The sequence below is a fragment of the Caloenas nicobarica genome, chromosome 19, assembly GCF_036013445.1.
Source record: "Caloenas nicobarica isolate bCalNic1 chromosome 19, bCalNic1.hap1, whole genome shotgun sequence".
NCBI classification, from domain to species: Eukaryota; Metazoa; Chordata; class Aves; order Columbiformes; family Columbidae; genus Caloenas; species Caloenas nicobarica.
This window is the reverse complement of record NC_088263.1, coordinates 4,282,860-4,303,079: the sequence shown is the minus strand read 5'-3', so window position 1 is coordinate 4,303,079 and position 20,220 is coordinate 4,282,860. Positions and strand designations below refer to the sequence as shown.

The 20,220-nt window shown below is 50.2% G+C and overlaps 1 protein-coding gene across 1 annotated transcript in view; it reads left to right on the top strand.

Moving 5' to 3' along the window:
- The window catches only part of ASTN2 (astrotactin 2), a 318,934-nt gene that overhangs the window by 118,589 nt on the left and 180,125 nt on the right, over positions 1-20,220 (top strand). Inside the window, exons 7-9 of the mRNA XM_065648278.1 lie at positions 8,968-9,135; positions 19,627-19,711; positions 19,877-19,951. Of these exons, the coding sequence (XP_065504350.1) occupies positions 8,968-9,135; positions 19,627-19,711; positions 19,877-19,951 (328 nt within the window). The remainder of the gene's footprint in view (positions 1-8,967; positions 9,136-19,626; positions 19,712-19,876; positions 19,952-20,220) is intronic.

Genomic DNA, 20,220 nt, shown 5'->3' with positions numbered 1-20,220 from the left:
AGGGGGAGGAAAACCCCACCAAATGCCTCCAGCCTCGGAGGAAAGCAGCTTTCCCTCTCTGCAGCGAGGAACAGCGTTCGAGAAAGAAGCTGCCGATTCTGCTGGAGTGGCCGGATGGGAAATGGAAGGACTGGGACCAGAAGCCAGTTGGCAGCAAAGGCTGGGAGGATACGTTCCAAGTGGTGGTATTAATAACCAGCCCATCTCTGTTGTCCTTATCTCTCTCTCTTGGTTCATTTTCTTCCTTTTGTTCATTTGATGGGGTCCCCCCCAGCTCCTCTCTCCTCGGAGCAATTACTGCCTGGTTTGTACAGCTGCTCTGCCGTCGGCTCACCTGGTCGGTGCCTCTACATCTTCGCTTAGGATGCGATGGTGGGCGCATCTTCTCCTCCCTCCTGCCTCTGCTCTCTCCAGGGCATCGTGTTTTGGGGCAGCATCAGCCTGTGCTGAGCAGAAGGCATCATTCTGGTTTTGGAGGTGGCTCAGATTTATAGAAGGACTCGTAGTGGCTTTTACGAGGCTCTGGAAATGCAAAGCATTATTTAGAGGACCCTTTAGCAGTGTCAAAGGGGGAAGAAAGGAAAGAGAACCCCTCCATCTGGGCAATAAAACCCGTTATGAATATGTGAGCTACTCAGCTCTATACAATCAATAGTTGTTTTTCTTTCTTTCTTCTAAGTAATGATTCAAAAAGTAGAGATACAGCAATGGGAGCAGCTTGCAGGGAAGGCAGGGCTGGAGAAAAGATACCCCAGAGGACTCAGCCTGGAGTATGTCCTTGCTGCACAACAGTTTGAAATATAGTATCAATTAAAGCTTCCCGTTTTTACAGCCTGCAAAGAGGTTATATATGGCGTGGGTGGATGTTTGCATCCGGATACTTTAGTGGGAGAGGTAGGTGAGATCCTCTGGCGCGTACAGGAGGAGGCAAGAGCGACATTTAGCTGGGGGCTTGTAGGGCTTCTTTTTTGTAAGTGGAAATAAAGCAAAGGGCATAAAGCAGGTTTCTGTCACTTCAAAAACATCCCGGGGCATTCGCAACCTCCTTCTCTCCTCTTCTCAGACAGGTGCCAGGGGAGATGTGGTAATCCCTCCCTCCATCTGGAATTGCCACAACTGAGGGTCTGGTAAGGTGGCAGAGCTGGAGGAAGCTTTTTTGGAGCTTTTTTTTTTTTCCTCCCCTGTTTTAAGCTTTTGGGGAGACTTCATAGCAGCCTTCCAGTATCTAAAGGGGACCTGCAGGAAAGCTGGAGAGGGGCTTTTTACAAGGGCATGTAGTGATAGGACAAGGGCTAATGGCTTTAAACTGAAAGAGAAGAGATTTAGATTGGATATAAGAAATTCTTCCCCATGAGGGTGGTGAGGCCCTGGAACAGCCTGCCCAGAGAACCTGTCTCCATCCATGGTGACATCCCAGGCCAGGCTGGACGGGGCTCTGAGCACCCTGAGCTGGTGCAGATGTCCCTGCTCATGGCAGGGGGGCACTGGGGGAGCCGGGAAGGTCCCTTCACCCCAAACCATTCTATGATTCTGCGATCTGTGTCTGCCTGTTTGAATGATGACATTCCGGGATTGTCATGCAGCTGATCAGTAATTGTTTCATCTGAAGATTATATCCTACCTTCCCCCCGCCACTATTTCCTCCAAGACACCGATGGAATTGGATGCTGCTATTAGCAGCTTGTGTTAATTTTCCCCCAAGATTGCCAGAGCTCTGCAGATTGCAATTGTTGGACTCGCAACAACTTCTCATTCTGGTTTTAATTAAACGTGTTGCTTTAAATTGTTTGCTTTTGACATCTCCTGCTCAATCTTCTGCAGCCTTCAGAGGTGACCAGGCATTAGTCTGTGTCCTCAGGCGCTGGCTCACACGTGTGCTCAGCACGTGCTGTGCATGTGGCCGCAGAGAAATGAGCAGTGGGAGGTGGGGGACCGGCTGCCTCCCTCTTCCTTCTTACAGCAAGGAAAAGCTGCAGATGCTCTTTGATTTACACATGAAACACCTCAGGTTTAAACCAGAAGGATGGAGAAAGGGGTCTGATCTCAAAGGTACCTGGGCTTTCAGAGAGATGCTACCATTGAGGTCTCCCGTGTTCTCCAGCTGGTCCCAGCCCCATCTGAAATGAGCAGCGGGAATTCGCTGGCTTTAAATCGGATTTTTCTTGCAGTGTTTTCTCCCCCTGGAGTTGTGCTGCAGAGGTGCGTGTTTCACTGTACAGAGACCTGGGTCAGGGTTTCGACAGAAGCAATACTTTCCCATTGCAGACTCAGTGCCAGGTGTGGCACCCCATGTGTTTCTGGTAAGGTGGCCGTGTTTGGGGGACAGCTTTACAGATAGCATTTCATTCCATCAGTTCTTAATCACCAGGTCACCTCTGTGTCTGCATCACCGTTCAATCCTGTTCCCACGCCTGCTTGGCTGGCAAGAAAATGCGAGCAAATGGCTGCACCGTTACCAGACGTGAACTCTAAATATTAACATCAATTTATAAACTGTATCAGCATGGATCAAAGGGATTCCAAGACGGTTTCACGGCGCGAATGCTCTTCGCATGAAGAAATAATAAGATTCTGGGGGCTGAAGTACATCATGTTTTTATCGTGCTGCTGACAGGCCTTGTGATCCTGTGCTCGGCTCTTTCCGTGCCAGCCTGGCTGCCGAGGCAGCTGGGTTTGCAAGGGAAGGCAAATGCCTCGTGTTTTCTCCTTTGTAGGATTTATTGGAGCAAATCTGGGGAATTGGTGTTGATATTTGGATGGTGTCAGCAGGGACCGGTTCAGAGCCAGAAGCTGTTGCATCCTGAGCTGCTACCAACACCGGTTACCCTGTGATTTGGGATGGATGATGAGGGAAGGCTGCAGAAAGGCACAGTGAGCATTTTTGGAGGTTGCGTATCTAGAAATGTGCTACTGCACTTTATAGTTCTCCCAACAAGAAGTATTGCTGGTGTGCAATCTCTCAGTGGATACGTGGTAGCTTATCTTGGTTCCGTGGTGCGTTAACTTTGCACGTGCTGCCTCTTGGTTGAGTTTTCTGCCATCCTGGGAGGATGTTTGGTCTTGGTGTGCTGTCTGAAAAATCTCCATTCACACACACTTAATGTTTTTTAAAGCTTATCATAACTCATCTGTCACATACTTTGTGAGGCGATTAGATTTAGGCTGGATTTCCTCAAACCCTTGTTTGGTATCTAGAGAGCATCACTAAGGAAGAGCCTCAGGCTGGAGCGTGGGAGTTGGGAGATACGGAGCATTAAGGAGAAGCTTTTATTTAGGAGTCTAATTTCCATCTCAGCCATTGCTGGCCCAGATGCCTACTGAGGACAGAGAAGTGCTGTTACTAACATTTGCACAATTATATTGTCTAATAATGCCATGGGAGATCTTGTTGCAGAGTGAGCTTGACCACAGAATGGGAAGATGTTGTCTCGCTTGGGTTTGGAAAAAGTTGGCCAAGTCATCACCTGCTGAATAAAGTTAAATCCATGAATTTAAATCCACTCATCAGAAGTTCAGCCCCGGCGAAATCAAGACTGACTGCCAAGAAAACCCAAATAAAGAGTCTGTCAGAATTACCAAGAAAGTGCAATTTAACAATTAAAATGTAACCCTGCTCTTCCCACAGGAAAGATGCTTCTAGTCTGAGCTGTAATTGCACGCAGATTTGTATCACTGATTTGCTCCTGCTTTGCCAGAGTGGGAAGGCTCTGGCAGGACTGATGGTGTTTCCAAAGGATGGGCGTCTCTGGGTTGGATCATCAGCGGGTTGGGGAGTGTCGGCGTGAACAGCCCATGACTGTGCAAATAGTTCATGTGCTGAAATTCCATCCTTGAGTCAAGCACTGTGTGCGATATAAACTGTGTACGCGCTTCAGCTGATGGAAGGGTAGGTGAAAGGTGTGCCTGTAGGCTTTTGTTGTTTTAAAAACTTGCTGTCATAACTTTCTGGTTTTAGGCATTTCATCTTGTTCGAAAGAGAAACCATTTGAAAAGCAAGATGAAGTGGATAGCTTGGATATTAACCTGGTGCGATACTATCCCCGGATTCAAATTAGAATCTGTAATTATGAGTTTGACTTAAATTATTTCAAAATTACCTAGTTTTGCGTTGAGCAGGAGAGAGGGGGGTGGTAAAACTGAGCACTTTTGCTTGCATAGGTCAGTGTATGTGTGTCCTGGGCATCCAATGTCTGTCTGATTCTTCTGCATTTTCTGAAATAAATTTAAGAAGCAGAAGTTTTTGTTCCATGGGACTAGGACAGGAGAGTGAGAGCTGATCAGTGGAAAGAGCTGAGAGGGGAGGAGCTGTCGCTTTGGGAAATGTTATTTTAAGTTTAACAAAGGAAAAAAGAAAAGGTTTGTAAAGAAACCAAATAGGGTTATTCTTTATATCTATAGAATGAAGCAAGAGGGATAATCCTTCCTTTAGTGTCTAAAAAAGAAAAAAAAATCTGTGACAGGATTATAATTGCATGATAGTATAGGGATGGATACATTAATAGCAACCTGTAGTATGACCTCCTGTAGCTTTACAACACACAATACTTATTTTAGATGAAAAGGAGTTTCGTTGGCCAAGAAACAGCACATGGACCAAAGATGACAAAAAGAGCAGAGGGAGGAAGAAATAGAAATTCTTAAAAAAAAAATTATTTTTTTAATCTCTTCCCTTGAAAAAAAAAAAAGAGAGGGAGAAGGGAAAAGCCAAACCCTTTGGGCTGCCTTTTGAGCACTTTGTTCTTTTCCCTTGTTAGATATATCTTCTGAGCTGTTTTATCCTGTTGTGTTCTGGAAAATGATTTTTGAAATGTCAAAACTTCAAGCCTCTTTTGTCGAGGCTTAAACAGTTCCACTGAACTTTGAAGGAGACCTCAGCATGAGAGACGTGAACATTTGGTGATGTCTTAACTGATCCGGCTTTGATCAGCGTTGGAGAAGGGAGGGAGGAGGAAAACACATACATACAAAAAACCCCAAACAAATCAATCCCCCGAAGTGCTGGTGGAGCTCATGGAGCCGGGAGGTGGTTGCGTAGCCGTGTACTGATGTTCTCCATGGCATCACAATGCTGCTCTACCACATAGACTGGCTCGTAAAGTCAACAGTGCTCAAGGGACGTGTCCTACAATGGGGGTTCCTGGGAGGAGGAGGAGGAGGTGGTGGTGGTGGATGGAGAGCTGCTGTTTCGTTGTTGTATTCCCTTGTTTGGTTGATGGTTGCTTTACCCTGTCTCAGTTTAAGGAGGATTTCACTGAGGTTTTGAGTGAGAGGCTCGAAACTTGGATCCAGGAGGACACCTGGGAGGGGATGGGGTTGGCAGGAAGGGACAGGTTGGCCAGAGAGGTGGTGGCTGAACCATCCCTGGAGACATCCCAGGCCAGGCTGGACGGGGCTCTGAGCAACCTGAGCTGGTGCAGATGTCCCTGCGCATGGCAGGGGGGGCACTGGATCAGCTTGAAAGGTCCCTCAACCCAAACCATTCTGTGATTCTATGACATCACTGTGGACGGTCCCCCTGGGTGTCTTTGGACAGTGTCTCTGCTGGGATCAGCTCCTCGGGGTGCACAGGCAGCGCCAGTAGGTGTGAATTAAACTGGCTGCAGGTGTTGGGGCAATTTGGTGGGGTCTGAGGTCCTCAGGGCAGGTTCTCAGAGGGTGGTTTGGAGCAGGGTCTTCCCCCCGCCGTCCCAAGTGGTGTGAGCCCCTGGGGTTCCCCGTCACCCCCTTTCCTCCTCCATCTCCATCCCTCGAGAGACAGCACGTGGATGAAAACCAGCCTGGCTGGTGTTCCTGGGAAGCTAAAGGTACTTGAAATGGCTCTTGCTTAGAAGTGTTTGTTCTCAGTAGTTTCTGAAAGGATTTGATGCTCAACCTGCCCTTTCTGAGCTTTTCAAGGTGGTTTTGAATAAGTGGGTGCTGGTGACTTTTGAAAACTGTTTTCTATATGTGGATTCTTTGAAAATGAAGAGGAAAAAATGTGTGGAAAGGCTTTGAAATCTTTAGAATTTTAGCTTTCAAAATATTTGTAAGATGCTTTTTCCTGTTATTTCTTTCTCAGGCAAGCCATAAAGGGATCAAGGTTGGGATGTATGTTTGTTTGTGGGAGTGAAGGTGATGAGGGTGGCTGTGAACATCTCCCAAAATCTTACCCAGCTGAGCTGCAACACCCTCAGCTTCAAAGATGTGAGAAGTTTCCTTGCTGCAAGGTGTCGCCTCCTTCCTCCTAGGAAGGAAGGAAAGTGTTTACAATTAACTAAAACCTTTAATTCCCCCTCCCTTTTTTTTTTTTTTCCTTAGACTGAAGTAGAAAAGCCTCCACTTTAGACTGACCTTGAATTTAGGGAATTAGTATTAAAATGTTTTCACTGCTGCCTTTTTTTTTTCTTTTCAAATTTTTGATATTGAGAATGATTTCTCAGTCAGGCTTACTAAAATCAAAATAAGTACTTAATCTTGAATATGCCACGACTTTTTTGTTTACCTTACGCTTGCATTATATTTGGGAAGGTCATTCTCTGTACAGAATACGGCAAAACTTGATAGATTTGCAAATTATTTCAAGCTTCTCAAATTTGTGGTTTTACATGGACACCAAACTTCTACTGAAAGAGAAGTTGTTGGCTCCTGGCTGGGCATCACATGTTGGTCTTGATTTAGGAGGTACTTCCATAAATAGATAGTTTTGGGGGTTTTATACTTCCAGCAGCAAATGGGCTGGGTTATCCAAAGGTGAAAATTTGGCAACAAGGCCATGAATGTTCTTTCTCCTCTTGGAGGAGCTCAGCACATGGGGCTGGTGGGGAGCTCCAGGGGTCACTTCTCCATTGTCCACCCCACCCATGGGTCCCCTCCATGTAACAGCTCCTGGGCCAAGATGCTCTTCCATCTCAAGTCACCTTCATCTTTATGAATACTAATGATATATGACTATTTTATGTCTGATTTGCTTCCACTACTGTCAGGCTGGCTGTATTTTAACTAGAAGTGGGGTTCATTAAGTTGGGATTTAATCAAGAGCTGGTGGTTTTGCTCTTCAGACTTTGGGTGCAGAGGGGCTTGGATGTAGCTGAGCCTCAAAATGCGCTTACACGTCTCCCAAGCCTCGCTCTTTATTAGGGAAATACAAATATAAGGAAGAAAGCAAGATTGACGGGTTACTACATAGACGCGTACACGTAAATAGTAAAATACTCCCAATGGCTTCATGATGCATTTCAGTTTGGTAAAATAAACCAGCAATATTTATCACTGGTATTTAAAGCTATCTTCAGATATTCATGGAAAAGAATGATAATTAGAAAGAAAATAAAATAAGGTACTTCTTTGTGCTTAGCGTTTCAGTGATTTCCACTGGTGTGGTGGAGTTTACCCAGCAATTTGCTGCTGCCGTGGGTCTGATGGAGCCGTGTCCTGCAGCCGTGGTGGTGCAGGCTCCTGCCTCATTGTGTGTCCAGAGCAGCTGGATCCTGGGTGTCTAATTTTCATTTACTGGAACGGTCAGTAGCTTGGCAACCTCCATTGGCTTTGAGTGTAGAGATGCGTCCGTGAATATGTTTACAGCGTAAGTGTAGGAGATTGGAATTCATGTGAAATTAGGGCCCAGATTTGGATGGTGCTGAGGTCTCAGGGTGCTGAAACTGGGGTCACTCACTGGGGTGCTTGACTTCAAGCTTTGCTTGAAGGGATGAGGTTTAGAAGGGCTCCTTCTTGCTAAAGCATCAGTGATTCTCTTCAAAAGGAAATCAAGAGTTTGTGTTCAAGCAGGTTGATGTGGGGTGGTTGCTGCTATGGCATTTTTTGTCCTGCTTTTTTTAGTTGCTTGGCTTTCCTTGAGCTAAGATCTTATGAAGTGCTTAGAAAAATAATGTCCCAGTCCTTTGCTAAGTGGTAAACCCTGAAGTTTCATGAAAATACACCCTGGACCTATATACTTGTTATCCTTGGGTGATCACTAAGAAGGACTTGAATCTTCACATAGTGGTTGTGGATTTTGCTCACGTTTGCAAGTCCTAGAGCTCAGTGGAAGGATGGCTGTGGGTTCCTGGGCTGCCTGGCAGCTCCCCTTGCCCGCTCCTCTTTGAAGGTTTCTTCTTCCCTGTTTTTAGAGGCTTTTACCCTGGTAACTTTTGCAAAACACCACTTAATGGCGGAGGTTTTCTGGCTCCCCTCTGATCTGTGCAGCACTGTTATGGAGGCAGTCTTATAATCAATGTAATTGAAGATCAGAGTTAATGAGGACCTCTGTGTCTGCAAAATCCCCCAAGCGAGGCTGGGCCTCAGATGTTAGATAAGGAAATGATTGGGCTGAACTGAAAATCTATTTGGCTAATTAGATGATGCATATTCCCAGATGCCAGTGGGGAAAAATACATTTCGCAAAATAAAGAAACGTAAGATTTTGTAAGAAAAGATTTTTGGCAGGAATTCACTTTTAACTCTACGGAGGGAGTGCCTGTGATACAACACGGCTCAGACGAGAAGTTGTGTGTTGGGCCAGTTTGCTCACCTTTAACTAAAGCACTGAAGTGGGAACAGCCTGTGGTGCTGCTGCCCAACTGCGCCATGAGCCGGGCACCCAGGTATCTGGTGGACACCAGCTCTGGTGGACACCACCTGCGTGAGCTGGGGAAGCAATGCTTCCGTCTGTTGGATCAGGATGATTACATTGGTCCATATTTCTGCAGAGATCTGGGCATCAGGTCTAGTATCTCGTGATGCTGAGCAGGGTAGGGGAGTGTCTGGGCAGAGGAGTGTCCCAGCTGGAGGACCATTCCTTGAGGTGCATTCATATGGAGAGGAATGGCCAAATGAAGTTCTTTGGGTCCGAGTGTTGGTGAATTTGGTATTATTTTGCTGATGTCAGCATCACAGCAGCTCCTGAAGAGTAGATTGTTCTGGTATTGGGCCAAAATGCATGTGTTTTTCTGTTTTACAACTCCTCTAACACGCTTTTTTCCCATCCTCCAGGCAGCAGCTTTGTTGTGAGTGAGGGAAGCTACTTGGACATCTCCGACTGGCTTAATCCAGCCAAGCTGTCCCTGTACTATCAGATCAATGCCACGTCCCCCTGGGTGAGAGACCTCTGTGGACAGAGGACCACCGATGCCTGTGAACAACTGTGTGACCAAGAGACAGGTAAGGGCGGCCGGGGAAGAGTGAAGACCTTGGAGATGCAAGGGAGAAGGTTGGTCTCTGGGTACCTCAATGCCCGCTCGGCTCACCTCTGCGTTAGCCTGGTGTTGGGCATGAAGGACCAAGAGGTACCAGCCAGGTCGCACAGTGGTGACCCTTATCAGCAAAGTATAAAGAAGGTGGGAATAAGGATGGCGATTTGAAATGAAGGACCTATCAGTTGTTTGGTGTGGCAGCTGCAGGCACGTGGAGTTTATCTGCTTCTAAGTTGTGCTATTTTGCTGTCTAGTCTGAAAATCCTACTCATGAGTTTGCTCTATCTCCACCCCTTTTCTTTTTTGACCATTCCACCGCTCAGCACCACGTTTCCCATTAGTGCTTCTGCCTGATGGTCACCTAGGTTGGATCTCTCCTGCAGCCTTTCCTTAGGGAGTTGTGATTTTTCTCATCTTTCCACTTCTGTTAATGACCTTTTTGCTGAGCATGTTCTGCTTGCACACAAGGGCTGCCCTTGTGAAGCAGCAGCCAGCCCTGCTGGGACTCTGAGATGTGAGGCCGGGCAAAGGAGAAGTGTCACCTTTCCTTCTGGGCAACGTGATCCTGGGTGACAAACGGGGATCCTGGAGTCCACAGTGAGCCAGGAACACAGAAAACAGCAACCGTGCAACTAGTGAACGAAGGTGGGGGGTCTGCATGGGAGGGATATAAATATGTGACCCCAGCCAATGGCTGGCTCTCAGGAGGTGGCATCTCCTCAGTGGCTGGGGGTGACAGGACCTTGCATGGGAATGTGGCTTGGGGGCTGTGCTGGTTTTTTGTAACGTGGGGTGTGCCGTGCCCTCTGCAGCGGTGAGCATTGCTCCTGCTCCCCGGTGCCTTGCCACACGTGGGATGCTCTTGGTGGTGTGGGAACAAGTGGCCCGGTTGCTCCTGGTGTGCTCTGCATCTAAAGAATGTCCAAACCCCCTGTCTCCTTGCAGAGAAGTTCTGTTCCCAGGCTGTCTCTGGCTCTTGGCGTGAGCCCCTTCCCTCCTCTCAGCAATGAGAGTTCCTTCGTTGTGTGTTTGTGGATGAGATTTGCAGCTGTGAGAAGGGATGTTGGTTGCTGGTTTTGCCAGGGGCTGTGAAGAGGTATGGCTCACAGCTTTTTCTGAGCCTCCCACTGCCATGGACTGTGCCATTGATACACAGCACCTGGAAGGGAAGAAATCCTCCAGAGTCGTGAACGCACCATGGGCTGGTGAGGGCGACCCTGTTCTCATCCCTCCCTGCTCACCTGAGGTGCAAATACTGAACTTGGTCTCATAAATCGATTTTCCCGGTCAAGACGATGTTCTCTTAGTACTCCTGTTCTTCACGGCTTGCCTGCACGGAGGCACTGGCAGGCATTGCTGCAGCAGAATAGTTACGCTGGATGAATTCCCCACATAGACGAGCCCTGGGCATCACCTACAGTCCCAAGGAGGGCTGGGAGGTGACAGCAGCCACCGTGGCAGATGGAGATGATGCAGGAGGAGGCTCTTCTCTTCCAGATGTCACAGAGCAGAAGGATCGTTTCAGGCATCGGCGACACGCAGCCGCCTCTGCGGGAGAGGGAAGATGCATTCAGCTGTTCAGGGCAGGAGAGGAGAAAAACCTCTGCCTCCAGCAGAAACATCATATGGAGAGAGACCACGACTTCCCCATTGGAAGAGCCTCGTGGCTCCACTCGCCAGCCCCACGCTGTCCTTGGCACCGAGCAGGGCTGGTTTAATCCTCGCATGGCCTCTGCTGCGAGGAGCGGCTGTTTTCCCGAGCTGGCCCAGCCGCTGCTCCCCCTGCGTCCCCAGCTCTCCGGAGCAGCTTGTCGCTCTCGCTGGCTGCCCCACGCTTGAGCAGGATGTGTCAGATCTCGTTTGCAGGGACGGGAGCGATGCTCGTTAGCCCGGGAGGTGCTCTGCTCCGCCACCGCGCTGGATCTGAACCTCGCCAGCTGCTCTGTGGCTCCCGTCCATGTTCCCATCCTCCCTGCTTACCAATGATGGGAGGTGAGGGCAGAGCAGCCTTGACCTGAACCTTCAGGTTCCTCTCCCAAAATCTGTCGATCGGCTTCTTCCCCCTCTCGCCAGCCTGGTAGTTTGCATGTGGATAAAGCAAAAGCATTCTCCTGTCTGTGCCGGTTGGATCCTTAGGGGTAGAGCAGGACATGCTCGTGGGGCTGCTGGTTTTCAGAGCCTAAATCTAGAACTCGTTTAAGAGCTCCAAACTTTACAAAAGCTGAGCGATCACCCACCGAAAATTAGGCCTGTGGAAGTACCAATTTGACACCCTGCCCCAGTATGGAGCCCCAAGCACTGCTTACATTCACCACCGTTGACCAGCCTTTAGCTAGTGAGAAGTTTTCATGCCAGGCTGGGAGCAGACCACAACTCTGTGATGCACTGCGTGTATTTTTAGATTTATTTTTATTAATGTCATTCTATTTTTAAGGGTGATTTATTTTTATCACCGTGAGAGAGGCAGGTCGCTGCTTTTACTAGGAGACGTAAATCCTGCCTAGAATTCAACCTTTTCAGGTCAGGGATTTTATCAGCTCTGTGAGCGTCCCAAGCAATGGGTACTGGGGGTTTCCCCTGCCTTCTGTTCTCTTGGGCTGGACAAAGCATCCATGAGGAGGATGGACTGAGGCTTGTCCTGTCTGGAGGATGAAAGCCTAGAAGCCTTGTCCTCGGTGGCAGTGCCACAGGCTCCATGCACAGGTGTTGGACAGATGTCCCCAGGTCACGTATGCTCTGTCTGGTGAGGCTCAAGCTCTTACCCCTTCCCAGCACTTCCTTTGGGTTGGAGTTTTATATAAATGTCCATACAACGCACTGACTCAGGATTGCAGCCACCAAGTGCTACTTCAGGATGAATAATAATCCACACTGAAAACAGAGGCCCTGAAACACTAGGAAATGCCAAAATACGTTTTGTTTGCCTGACCTTAATTTGCCTTCCCTTGTGCCTTTGCCGTGTGACTCACTCTTTAATTAAATGATTGCTGCCCCCCTGACAAATTTCAAACCCACGTTGCAAAGCACCAGCTCATCAGAGCTTTTCAGCGGGAGCACCAACATCTGCACATGAGCAAAATATCTTTCTCCTTCCCCCCCTGCCTTGGAAACGGGCAAGATGGTTGGTCTGACATGACTGCAAATACAGAAATAAATGGAGGCTGCTGCGGGTCTTCCCCCTGCAGGTGTGACACGGTGGCCGTGCCCCAGCTGCCACCTCAGATGGGACAGATGTTTCGCCGGGTCAGGACGTGGTCCTTGGCTGATGAGGTTCAGCTGAAACGCCCCATCCTCTTGGCAGGTGCTGACTGCGCTGCTTGAAGCGAGAATGCGGAAGGTTTATCATCTGCTGGGACTCGCAATCAGCTCTCCTCACTCTCTATATTTTGGACAGATGCGGAGTATGTTGCCAGTACCGCTGCTCACACTATGCACTGGGAAACCTCTGTAAAATCCAGGAGTGCTGCTTTTTCACTGGCCTCCTTTGCCAGCACCGGTAACATTTGGGAGAGCATACGTTCTCGGCAGCATATGCAAATCCTGATTTGTGAGCACAATTACCTGCTTTGTATGCACAAAACTGATTCACTTGCACATTCTGCGGGCATCGCTTAAGAGACATGCTGGAGAATCGGTCCCTTAGGGCCAAATGCTGGAAAAAACAGCCTCTGATTTTGTGCTGTCAGGCTTGCTGGAGCAGTGGCATAAATGAGATGGATAGCTACCTTGATTAGCAGGTGCAAATGCGTTGGATTTTTTTTTCCCCCCCATCTATAAATTAGGCACTTCTCCATAGAAATTCTTTCTTTTGCATCCACAATTGATGGCAGCCCCCAAAGCATTCGGTACACCCTTGTAAGGGCCAAATGAGATGTGGTAGCGAAGGATCTTTTCTCGAAATTGGCAGGAGGAAAAGAAAAAGGTTTCCATCATCTTCCAAATGGGCTGGTTTGTCACCGGAGCCGCAGATGGTGTTCCTGTCCAGGTAGGACAGGGGTCTTGTGGGCAGGAGACAGATGAAAGTCATTTTTAAGCAGAGTCATTTTTTAAAGGCAACCTGTTAAGGGGATTTGGAGGTTGCAGAGCTGAGCATGTAAATCCTGAGATGACCAACCTTGGTGAGGGTGTATTTTTGTTTATGAAAACAGCCGTTTTCTCTGATAGTTCAATTTAATATCATGCAGCTTTTGTGCACATCAAGTAGTATTTGTGTGTTCTGGTGCACTTCTGCTATTTTCGCTGTTGGAGGATCATAGTGTCTTTATTGACTTAGACTTTTATAAGATGAGGTTCTGTCTCTCTAAGGTACGTAGTTTAATAACTTGGTCAAAAACCATGTAATATACGATTTCTTTTCATGTGGCGGCACAGCTTGCCTCGTGCACCAAGCAGGGCAGGAGGCAGTTAACTCCCAAGCTAATTTAGCTTCGGGCTGAAGTGTTATACATAAACAGCAATCAAAATGCATGCCTTGGAGGGGGCTGAGTTAAGGTTATCTGTGCTGTCTTTACACTCTCATTTTCTGCCATTAGAGTGTTTAATCCTGCAGCTGCTAATGTTCTTGTAATGGCATTTCTGTGCTTGTCGAAAGACCACGGAGAGCAGGGAGGAGAAATGAGTTTTGCGGTGCGGAGCCACTTCTGGGGCCATCTCACCAACATGACCTGTCCCACCAGCGCTGCAGGAGGTGGCTTGTCACCCTCCGTGGTCAGCTCTGGGACAGTGGTCACCCCAGAAGATGACAGCCATGCCATGGTGGACCACCCTTGGTCCACCCTTGGGATGTCTGGCTGCTGCTTTGTGTCAGCTGCACACGTGTGCCCAGGGAGAGCTTCCGCAGTGGCTGAGCGGATGATAATGAGAATAAAATCCATGCAGAGCGTAAACCCAGACGCAGTCCTTGGAAGCTAAGCTTGTGCTTATGGGCTGTGATGGATCTGGGTGAAGACAGGGACTTGCAGAGGAGGGAGACAAGGGATGACTGTCAAATTACCTCCAGGTTTTTCTTCTGTACTGTGTGCCAGGTCAGCTGGGCAGGAGCCACCTTCCCTGTGTTATTCCTCAAGAGCTAACCTGCTTTTACTGAAATTGCATTTCTTGTCAGGACGAAGCAGATATCAGGTTTGGAAAGTGCCATCCCTGAAGGCCAAGGACAGCAGACAGCAAGGGCAAGAAGAGAAGGTTTTTGCAGAGCTTCACTGGGAGCCAGCACTGCTGCTGCGGTGGTTGGAGCAGCCACGGCCTCGGGCTGCTCCTGGGCAGGATGTCGATGCCTTTTGCAGCCGCCTTTGCTCCTGGCCCAGGGGGTTCAGGGAATGCAGTGGGAGCTGCTGATGGGGGCGAAGGCTTTGCATCCCTGCAGCAGGGAAGGAGGTGAGGGGGACCCTCCAGCCCTCTTGCCTCGGAGCAGGCTGGTAACCCTGGAGATGTCTCTGCGCCGGCCCAGAAGAGAGGGGCTTTGTGCCGCAGCGAACACTGGTGCAGTCAGGGCTGGTGAGGCGGGCAACCGCTGTGCTCAACGGCCACCTCTGTTTGCCGAAAAATGCTTGGCCTCGGCTTTCCACCCAGTGCCCGTCTCCCTCGGCTGAGCTTTTGCCTTCCCGTGCAGCGGTGGGTAGAAGGAGGAGAAGCGAGGGGCAGCGTTAGGGTGACAGCTGCGCTGGAACTGGCCCCGTGGCTGGATATGGGGGTTCTGTGCGGGGGATGACCCAAGTGGGCTGCAGAGCTGAGGGTGGGTGGGGAAATGGTGCTGCAGCTTCCCAGCTGGCTGGCACTGAGGGTGCTTTGCTGGAGCTGGCGCGTCCCCTGCGGTTGTGTGTGTGTCCAGAGAGGAGGGGACCCAAAAAAGCTGGGGCCAGGCTGCGCATCACTTTGGGTGGGAGAGGCAGCCCTGAAGCAGGTGTGTGTGTGTACGTGCAATGCTCACACGGGTCAAACGGCGTGTGTTTGTAGCCGTGAAGCCTCCGGGAACAGGCTGCTACTCCAGCTGGGGTCTGGGCTTGTCCCCAGGATGGTGCCTTTGGAGCTTGGCACAGCAGGGCATCCCTCCGGGACCAGGGACGGAGATGCTGCCCTGGGGTTGGGAATCATGGACACCGGCAGTGCCAGGAGATGGTTGATGTGCCACAGGTTTGCTCCATCGCTGCCCTAGCCCCTCCGACTCCCTAAATTAAAATGCCAGTGACAGCAAACAGCAGCTTTCCCAGGAGCACAGGGACTCTGGGAGCCTCCGCTTTGTGCTGCCTGGGTGGATATGAGGGATCTTGCAGCATTATCACCACAGATCACCTCACACCCTAATGATGCTGATGGGGTTATGCTGGCGCACTGGGGTACAGCTCTGCCCTGCTGCTCCCGGGCAGAGCGCAGGCACAGCCGGGGTGGTGCGGGTGCAGCACAAGACCCTGTTTCCCCTTTCAGGAGGAGCAGCAAGATGATGCGAGGGGCGAAATGGAAGAATAGTTCTGCAACTTCCAGTTTAGATATAAAAAATAGAGAGCTAAAGCCTCCAGCTGTGCTGGTTGAGATGCAGCAGGAGCCGGAGGGCTGTTTTCCTCTACGCGATTGGCTTTGCACCATGCCTGTGCCACTGGAGGGGATGAGCTCGGATGTGGCTCGTGTTAGATTTGTTTCCTTCAGGCATGGGCGACCCTCAGCATGTACCAAGCCTGAGCCAAGAGCCATAAGTGCTGAGGATGCTAATGATGGCTGCAGGCTGCTCCAGCCCTGCCCTTCTGCAGCTCCAGGACTAAAGCCAGTGTGAAGCACTGGCAGTGCAAGGAGCCTCGTGCTCAGAAGCAGGCAGAGGAAGCTCATGTCTGCATATGGAAACTGAGTTGATGTGTCCTTAGTTTGCCTCGTTCCTCCAGGTCAGGCTCCTTCTCACCTTCCCAGCCGAGGGCAAGAGCGATGTCTGCAGCGTCGTGGGACCAAAGGGAGCTCAAGCTGCATGGGCACTTCTCTGGGTGCCGTGGGCTGGGCTCCCGCTCCCACCCCACAGCAACTTGTCACCTTGCTGTGACACTTGGGGCTGAGCTGATAGCAGCCTCTTCCATCAGCATCCATGGGGATGAGGCACAGCAGGAGGGAAGTTGCAGACAAGATGTGCCTGCAGTGTCCAGGGATGTGTCCTGTTCGCTCTTCCCGAGCAGAAACTGGCACAGAGAATCCCTGTCACCTGTAATTAGCCAAGGCAGTGAGGTCTGTGATGAGATTTTGTGTAAGTGGGGAGAGGGGAGCAGGGCAGGATGGAGAGCGGTGCTGGGGGGCTGCTGCGTTCCCATGGCCTCAGCGCTCCCCTTTGTCTTCTGTATAGCTGTGTGTGTCATGTGAATAATATATATGTTTTCTGAGCTGCTTGCTATAGCTACGATGTGGCATTTCTTGCTTTATACATCTTTTCTCTGCAGTGGCAGAGGTGTTTTGTTAAATAACACACTGAACATATAACATGGGATCTCCAGAGCTGAGCACTGGCATCTGCTCTTGCTAAAACTGAGTCAGCAGCAATCCTTTGTTTTGCTATAATAGCTCAAAATTTGCCATGGATTATCTGACCTGATTTGTGGGCTATGAATCCGAAGGAAGAGCAAGGCTCATGCACACCTGTGTTTTAACCGTGGGCAGGGTGCAGGCTGGTGACTGTGGAAATAGGATGCTTGTCCCAGCAGTTTGTAGATCCTGATTCATTTGTCCCCCCGCAGCAGCCGAACGCTGCACAGGGACGTGTGCAGGACCCGTGGAAATTGCATCCGGCTTGAGGTGCGGTTATTTGTCAAACTGGGTTATTTTGGTTGACTTTGGCTTTAAGCTCAGGTTGAATCCTAACTTAGCCCGAGCGATGCTGAGCGGATAACCTCACTCCTCTCCGAAGCACACAGGCTTTAGGAGCTCTGAACAAAGGTGCTGCTGTTTTGGCTTTTGGTGGTTTGGTTTGTTTTAGCAGCGTGTTGAAGTCTGCCCTTTAGAAAACGCACTTACCCTAAAGAGGAGTTAGAGGTATGGGAAACCCTATTCCTGCCACTCCAGGGACTTTCCTGGGTGTTTGTTGGTCTGTGATTTGCCTTGGTCCCCTGGCTGGGGCTGGCTCAGCATCGTGCCTGGGGAGGATGGGGACAGACAGAAAATAAGGGATGGGGGGACAAAGAAAAAGGTGGGATGCTGATGAGGAGAGAGCAAAAACTCATGAAAACCTGAAGGAGCACAGCAGGTTCTGCTGAGGTTTTTTTGGAAACCCCACAAATTGCCTGTTTGTGGTTCTAGATACAGAAATAGATCCTAAAGCATCTGGCCGGAGAAGATGGAGTCCCCGCTCCCCCAGCGGACTGCAACGCTCAGCGATCCCGTGCTGGCGCCTCCCATCCCATTTCTAAAACTCTGCCAAAAGTGTGCAGATCTCCTGGGGAAAGCTGGTCCTGAGTGGTCCTGGTGAGGGGCAGGTACCTGCAGTCCCCGTGCCCTGGGTGGCTTTCCCAGTGTCCCACCCCTCTGCTGCCCCGGATCTCCTCCCCAGCTGGTACCACCGTTTGTCCTCTCGCTTACTGAAATAAACCTCCCAATAAACCTCCCAATAAAGCCTCCAGCACCGCCTGTAGCTGTTGAAACTCCAGGATTGGAGTCGATAAAATCAATATTTCTGCAGCTTGATAGAGTTTCTCCTCCTGACGCCAAACTGATGGAGCAGTAAACAAACCAGCGGACAAAATAAACCCTCCTGTGCCATGGGAGAGGGGTTCACCGTCCAGGTACCTCCAGCCATCCATACGGAGGGAGGTGTTTGGGCTGTTTGATGCCAGCCTCTGTAGGTGATTTTTCCCTACTTGCTCTAATTTCTGTGGCAGAAGCAGAGTGTGAGCCGGTGCCCCAAGACTCCCAGCTCTGCTTCGCAAGCACTTTGAGATGTCTCTCATTTGTAGAGCACATATTTGTTATGTAATAAGCGGCAGGAATTAATGATCCGCGGCGCAGCTTGGGGAAACTTGCGTACTAAGCACCCAAGGAAAAAATAACTTTTCTTTTTTTAAATCACTGATGGAGCCATTAGCACCCGCATTTTCTTGCCGTGAGACCTCCCCAGCCCCCGGGCACGGCTGAGCCGGAGCAGGGGCTAATGCTGCCGTCTCCTTCCCTTCGGAGCAGCAATGTTCCTGCCGCTCCCGTTATGAATCATGAGGTTAGCAGCTTTTGACAGATCATAAATCAGTGCTTCGAAGTCGCTAGGACAAATCCCAGGACATTTAATCTTTAATATTAGACGTGTTTAAGGCAGTGAATATTTCATGAAGGTGCTATTGCATTTTAGCACATCATTAGCTGTCTCTTCCCCCCCCCCCCCCCCCCTTTTCTTTTTTTGCCACCTTCCCGTTTCCAGGCGGCTCTTCCTCAAAATCTCAGCAGTTGAACCACTGTCTTGCTCTGTCCTGACAATAAAGCTCTTTACTGTAATCCCTGCGAGGCATTTTAAGAACTTGCTCAGGATCCAGATGAGCACGAAGGTACCTGTCAGTCTGCATTAATGCCATGATAGAGTCCCCCCCAGCATCTTCTCCAGGTCCCCACTTTTGCTGGTGTTTACAGCTCAACCTGCTGCACCAGTGGGGGGAGAAGAGGGGGAGGAAAAGCATCGGCAGGAGCTCATAACAGAAACTCCACCTGCAAATCCAATTAATCTTTTGATTTTGCTGTTTCTTGCTCCGGGTTATGTATTTCTAGCAAACACAGAATCAATTTGGGCCAAGCACGGCTGGGTTTCTGGTGCGGGAAACGTCTTCTCCTGCTGTCAAAAGGCTGTAACAGGGTGAGCCTGTACCCGGAGAGTGAAGGGAAGTGGGGATGAGACCCCTTTGGCTGTGGGACGGGGACATGTCTGGGTGCTGCCCGCAGAGGATGGAGGTCGGGGACTTCTGCATCCTCCTGCGGGAGTTTGGGCTGTGGAGACTCTGCCGTCCCATCGCCGTGCGAGGTGGCAGGAGCAGAGGTGGGCAGGGGACGTGGCCAGGATGGGTCAGGAGCATCCCCTCGCTCAGCAGGTGCGTGGGGGTGGACACTGGCTCTCCTTGAGCGAGATGATGAGCCCTGGTAAGGAGGGAACTGCCGACCCCCGAACTGTTCTTGGAGGCCTTCAGGTGAAGGTTTGCTGAGCTGGTAGAGCTGCAGGGCTGCATAGGAGCGCAAGTAAAGGGCAGACCTTTTGCATCGTGAAATCCCATCCCCAGCTGCAGTGTGAACTACATCACTTAACCCCTTCCAGAAGATCTACGACTTTCTTGCAGCTTTCCCTGCCTTCTCCTCTGCATTTCCTGGAGGTTTCAGAAGAGTCTGAAGTGCCCCAGGTCTATGGCGGGGACCAGGAATGGCCGTGAACCGGCAGAGATGGACAGCAGGGGAGGAGGGCCTGATGCTGTGGTTGCTGACGTGCCTCGGGGGCACAAAGGTCTCACTCTGCCCTCTTCTCTTCCAGGAGAGTGCAGCTGCCATGAAGGCTACGCCCCGGACCCCGTCCATCGCCACCTGTGCGTGCGCAGCGACTGGGGACACAGCGAAGGGTGAGTGGTGACACGGTGCTGCTCTCGCTCTGTCCTGGCGCCCGCATTGGTGAGGAGCCCAGATCTTCTCCCCACGGGCCATTGCCAGCACCAAAGCCCCGGGGCCGGGCTGTGTTCCCTGCTGGGTGATGTGCCACAGCTGCTCTTTCCCTCTCTGCCTCGCAGGCCGTGGCCCTACACGACACTGGAGCGGGGATATGACTTGGTCACAGGAGAGCAGGCACCGGAGAAGATACTCAGGTGAGTCAAAGGAGTGTCCAGCTTGAACTTTTGGGTGGGGAGAGCTGGTGAGGACATCCCAGCAGATGCTACCTCTTGGTCACTCCCAGCTCCATCTTCTTGTGCTGGCTGGGGGACAAGCTTATTATTTGCTTTTAGAATCATAGAATCATTTTGGTTGGAAGAGACCCTTAAGATTATCGAGTCCAACCATAACCTGGAAGATTTGTCCATACGGGGAAGGGTTTCCCTCTTGTCCCCTTGGCCAGACACGGCTCAGCAAAAGGGAG